Below are 5,838 nucleotides of genomic sequence, written 5' to 3'. Positions count from 1 at the left end.
GGCAGGGCTATCACATTTCATAATAGTATGGGAATAATCCATGAAAGAATGTTTTTATTTAAATCCTGGTATGCTCCAAACAAGTTTTTAGAATTCAAGAAAAGTGTTGTATAAAATAAACTAAATAGCAAATGTTTATATAAACAGCAAAAAGACTTAGACGACGGAGTCTTTGGAAACTGCTATTGGTGTGTTCACCATATAATATTAATATACATGAAATAGGTTTTGCAGATTTGAGTTTAATTTGTTTGAGTCTGTTTGTTTTGTCACAGGATTCCTTCCACACACATCCATATTTTTTGCTGACCGACTTCGACTTTCTGTTTCTCTTTTTTTATGCATCCTCTATTTTATTTACATTCAAAATAATTTGACATTGCTTTTTAAGCACAAGATGACAACCAAAACCCTTCAATGTGCCAAAATGCACTAGTGTCATTGCAGGCCCGGAGAATATGTTGTGGTGTGTATTTTACTCATGATTAGTACACTAAAAATGGGTTTTTCTTGAAAATAAATCATTCACATATCCTATGTTAATAGTATCTAAGAATGAGGTTACTCATCATTTGATTACTTTACACCATTTTCGTCGTTATATAAATATAAGAATAAATTGTATACCAGTTAGAAAATGAATACTCCAATGATTAATCATTCACTAAGGTCTCCACCGCATTCAAGCCTCAATATTTTATAGTCCACTTGTGACCAGTCATAATAATGCATATATATAGTCTCTCTAAATTAGATGCCACTACACATACAAGACAAAGCCTCACGTGTGATTGATGCAACTTGTTTTTATTTTGTAATAATCCCAACCCTTTATATCGATGCTGACCTACTTCATTCTCCCTTGCCTTAATTCCTACTCATATTTACCACCTACATAGAAAAAGAGAGAGAGAGATGGCACTAGAGGCTGTCAATATTGTTGAGCAAGATCCGTTTATTTACAGCTTCGGCGCAGCGCCGTGTGAAGAAGAGAAACCAAACCCTCAAAATCTTGATGGATATTGGGACTCTTGGCCGGAGAGTGGGAAGTGCCGGCGCAAGAGACGGCGCGTGAGGCCGACGAAGAACAAGAAGCAGATGGAGAACCAGAGGATGACTCATATCGCGGTGGAGAGGAACCGCCGGAGACAGATGAATGACTACCTCGCCGTCCTTCGCTCCATAATGCCTCCTTCTTATGCGCAAAGGGTATGCCACATCATTCTCTGTACTTTGCATAAACATAGTCACTTGTCTTTATAATGATTTAAAATTTAATGTAAATGAAGAAAGTGATCAAATTCGAATATGTTATTCAACCCTATTCCTAATTCATACACTTATTTCGAAGGGAGAATTTGGTTTGTCCCATAGTTTTCGATAAATAAATTAAAACCACACAACGTCGTTATGCACCATTGCTGTTTTGTTCGCGTTGATAAATCTTGTTGTCACATCATTACAGGTTTAATTGAAAAACCGATGTATGGGATAAATTCTAAATTTTGAAACTTGGTGATCTATTATTCCGGTTTTGAAAAATATGAGATAAACCATAATTTCACTATTTTTCGTGATTTATTTTGACGATAATTTCTAATTTGAAATGGCTGTTTTAATGTATGCATGCATGTAACTATTAGGCGTTAATATATACTCCATGTACTTGTGTCATTGTGTGAAGAAGTATCAAGGAAATGTTACATATATACAACATTTAATTGCATGCAATCATTTAGTTTCAATTAGTGAACTCATATAATTATCACCAAAAAAGTAAATAATTATTTTACTTAACTAAAATCATCTATTAATTCAGTTTTGTTTTCTTAATGTACGACTTTAGTTACATATATCATCTTCTATATCTTCAAATATCATATACTTATTTTTTAAAATCTTAATAATCTAATCTCTTTAAATGATGAATACAGGGTGATCAAGCATCAATAGTTGGAGGCGCAATAAATTTTGTGAAGGAACTCGAACAACTCCAACAATTTCTAGAAGCAAATAATCTAGCAAATCAACAACAGCCAAACCAAAACCTATTCTCCAACTTCTTCACCTTCCCACAATACTCAACTCATCCGACCACCACCACGTCCGCCCCCGTGGACGCGGTGGCGGTGCGCGGATCGAGCGTCGCCGACATCGAGGTGATGATGGTGGAGAGTCATGCAAACATCAAGCTGTCCACAAAGAAACAACCGAAGCAGCTACTTAAATTAGTGGCTGGATTTCAGTCAATTGGCCTAACAATTCTCCATCTTAATATCACCACCGTTGATCAATCAGTGCTATACTGCTTCAGTGTTAAGGTGCGTGCAAAAGTTACAATTTTGCCCTTGTTATATTAGTTGTTAAATAATTTAATAAATAAATGAATTTAGATAGAACAAATTCATGTGTCACGCTCACACATGGCATAGTAGAATGTAGATGGAATCAATCTTAGTCACGGAAATTAATTAACAAGGTTTATAAGTGAAATCTAAAAAACTAAATCATTATACATGTCTCAATCATTTGATTTTTTATTTACTTTGATTTAACTATGTGTAACTTAATTGCAGGTGGAGATTGAATGCCAGCTAACTACGGTGAATGAAATAGCCACAACTGTGCATGATATAGTGGGATTGCTTCAAGAAGAGTCGATTTGTAATCATGTCCAAAATTTTTAATTAGTGGGCATATAATCCAATTTGTTATTGTCAAATCATTGCGGCCTACTTTTCGCATAAATTAAGAAATTTAGGTAGAACTTACTCCGCTTTCAAATAAACTGTTAGTACTCCTACTATTTTGTTTAGGAATATTTATGTACTATATTGTGATAATTTTAGCCTGTTCGGGAACATGTTTGATTAATTTAATACGAATTGCCAGTTTATAATTACTATTAATGTGGGGTTTATTCTATTTTATTTAGGATTGGAATATTGAATATATTACGTGTGCGTACAAATCAAGGCAGTGACAATATAAGTGCCAAATATCACTTGTTTTTCGGGATTTAATTAATTAAATATATGATTGATCGAATAATAACAAAGCCTCGCGGATTTTCATTTTCACATCTTTTTCTTTCCCTTTTACGGGTTGTAAGACTTTTCATGGATTTTTTCGAACTTTGCATTTTGGATTTTAGTAAAAAATTTCTCTACCTCACATAAAATTTCAATCTTTGCCACACATTTTTATTTTTATGATTTTCAAAGTCTACGTAGAAACTGTTCCACCACCAATAGCCCCACACACAAACACGGGCTTTAGCGAGAAAACTTTACCGAGCAACACCGTGCCTTGGTGCTCACTGAGCATGATAGAATGTGTCCGAACAAATTAGCTCAATAACAATTCAAGGAATTTATAGCTACTTCTCTTATAGTTCGTTATGTTCTTAGCTCGGTACCAAAGTTTGACGTACATATATATAAGGTGAAGAAAGAGGAGATCAAATCCAATATTCAAGACTAAAAAGAGAGTATGCAGAGTTCCTTGAAATTAAGTGTTCACAAATGTTCTTGTACTATAATATTTGCTCTTGCTCTTGAGTTATCTTCATACTTTGCATTTGTAATTGTTTGATTGATTGAAGCAACAAAGAGATCTGCTTCTGTCTATGGACATGGGTTTTTATAACAGAACCACGTAAATTGCTTGGTTGTTTTATGTTAGTTATTGCATTCAGTTTCTACTGATAAGTGGTTTGTGTGCATATGTGAAATCATAATTTGTTGTGGGAATTAATTTTGAAGTATAGTAACTCACGATAATTACCAACATGCCCGAGCACTTACCGATTAACCATTGATTTTGCTCGGAAAATTTTTTCGCCAAAAAAGTCAAGGCTTCGTGAGTTGGAATTGGATCCTTCAATTCCAACTCCACTTCCTTTCAATTCCATAATTTGAATCAAAAGTAGATACTCGGAATTCCACATAGCTATAAAATTGGGCACCTTCACATATTACATACAAACACACTACACGCAACCACACACTGACCTTCACACACACTACACACATTGCACGCATACACACAAAACTTTGAATTATAATTTAATTCCTTCAAATTTAATTTAATAGATTTGTAATTATAATTAAATTCTAATTCAGTGCACCGAATGTAAAAAACAGATAAATGCTATAGTAGTACTATGGTAGTCAACAATATGTTGATTGTACTAGGCACAATTGGCGCAAAAAAAGGTGGGTAGTTTGGCACCACGGTCGTCGGTATGTTTCGCAAGAAAAAAAAAGGGTGAATGTTTACTAAAACATATGCTACCATTAATCACATATTTTATTCACAAATCACAATAGCTAGCAAATTGTACTCTCAGCTTATTTACAACACCGAATCATAACACAATCTCTCCGAATCAGTTGGATCAAACTAAACCACTTATCGAGATGGATCTCTTTCCCGCAAAAGCCTTGTTCCCTTGCCCCGCAGAGAAGAAACCCAACGAGACTGACCTCCTCAAACTCATAGCCTCCGTTTCTCCACCAATCATATTAATCTGACTAGAACTCGACTCAACCCGACTCATTTCTTCCCCGACAACAGCGGCGCGGCAGAGCGGGCAGTTGGTGTGGGACCCGAGCCACGTATCGATGCACGCCACGTGGAAGGCGTGGCCGCATTTCTTCAGGAGGCGGAGGCTGTCGCCGTCTTCGAACTCGCTCAGGCAGACCGAGCAATTGCTCGTTGCGATCACTCCTTCTTCCCCTTTCTTGTAGCTAAGTTTCGGGATTGATTCTATCACGGGCTCCGGGAGCCCGGTAGTGCGGATGAGCCATATGGGGTGATCTATCGCGTGATCGAATTCTTGTGTACTGTTGTTGAAATGAGGTGCGGGCGGAGGAGAGATCGGCCGTCGCGACGCGTATCTGCGAAGCGCGTAGTAGGAGAGGGTGAGAAGAGCGGCGCCGGCTATCCCGAGGGAGAGGACTAATGCTGCCGGGATTGGATACTGAGACTCCTCCATTTCTATGAAATGGAGGTGCTTAGTTTTGTGTTCAAAATATACTCTGCTTTTTGAAAAAGAATACTAGTATAGAAATTATGGTAGAGAATGTGTGGAAATTTCGTTGTGGTTTGGTGTGTCAGAGTCAATTTGATGTTGCGTTTGTAACGCGTTGCGTAGCAAATGGGGCGCAATGACTTCAATGTCGTGGTTTGTGCTCATAGGAGCATCCGCAATGGTGCTTAGGCCAGCCATTCTCTCCTCTGCCACGTCAGCAATACTGAAAAAACCACCTGTCACGTCAGATTTAGGCCAGCCATAGACCAGCCGCAATAAAAATTAGGGATGTCAATGTAGCCCGCAACCCGTGGGCTGGCCCGAATAGCCCGCTAAATTTATAGGGTTAGGGTCGGAAATTTCTAGCCCGATAAAAATAAAACCCGATAAGCCCGCACCCGATTAACCTGCAACCCGTTAGGGCCAGACCCGAAAACCCGATGGGCTGGCCCGATAACCCGGAAAAATTTATATTTTTCAATTTTTTACTCTTAATTCGGCACGTCGTTGATTAATTTTATGACATAGATAACTAAAAAAAGATAACTTTCAATTTTATGGTAAATATATAAATTATATATTGAATATTTATTAATATAATAACTGTTAAATAAATTAATCTCGCTAAAAGAATATTTAAATTTTTAACATGTATTAAAATTTCACGAAATATCAAAAATAATAGTATTTTATGAATGAGTTTAAGCATATATATCAAATTTATCATAATAAAATAATTTATATTTTATAAATATAACTAATTTTCATCATGATTTATTGGATTGTTCGAGCCTCAACCTTAT

The 5,838-nt window shown here is 36.5% G+C and overlaps 2 protein-coding genes across 2 annotated transcripts; one reads left to right on the top strand and one right to left on the bottom strand.

Annotated features, from left to right (window-relative positions):
* Positions 1 to 847: 847 nt before the first annotated feature.
* LOC148931602 (transcription factor bHLH94-like) lies at positions 848 to 2,905 on the top strand. Its single transcript, XM_089064410.1, has 3 exons — positions 848 to 1,209; positions 1,935 to 2,321; positions 2,577 to 2,905. The coding sequence occupies exons 1-3, from the start codon at positions 916 to 918 to the stop codon at positions 2,685 to 2,687; spliced, it is 792 nt and encodes a 263-aa protein (XP_088920536.1). The 5' UTR covers positions 848 to 915; the 3' UTR covers positions 2,688 to 2,905.
* Positions 2,906 to 4,276: 1,371 nt separating this feature from the next.
* LOC148931601 (RING-H2 finger protein ATL52-like) lies at positions 4,277 to 5,098 on the bottom strand. The gene has a single exon (XM_089064455.1). It carries the CDS (start codon positions 4,997 to 4,999, stop codon positions 4,400 to 4,402), a length of 600 nt encoding a protein of 199 aa, XP_088920581.1. The 5' UTR covers positions 5,000 to 5,098; the 3' UTR covers positions 4,277 to 4,399.
* Between the last annotated feature and the right edge of the window lie 740 nt (positions 5,099 to 5,838).

Source organism: Salvia hispanica, chromosome 2, assembly GCF_029641045.1.
Source record: "Salvia hispanica isolate PSC_SH4W2 chromosome 2, Shi_PSC_v1, whole genome shotgun sequence".
In the NCBI taxonomy this organism is placed as follows: domain Eukaryota; kingdom Viridiplantae; phylum Streptophyta; class Magnoliopsida; order Lamiales; family Lamiaceae; genus Salvia; species Salvia hispanica.
This window is presented reverse-complemented; position numbering and strand designations above follow the sequence as displayed.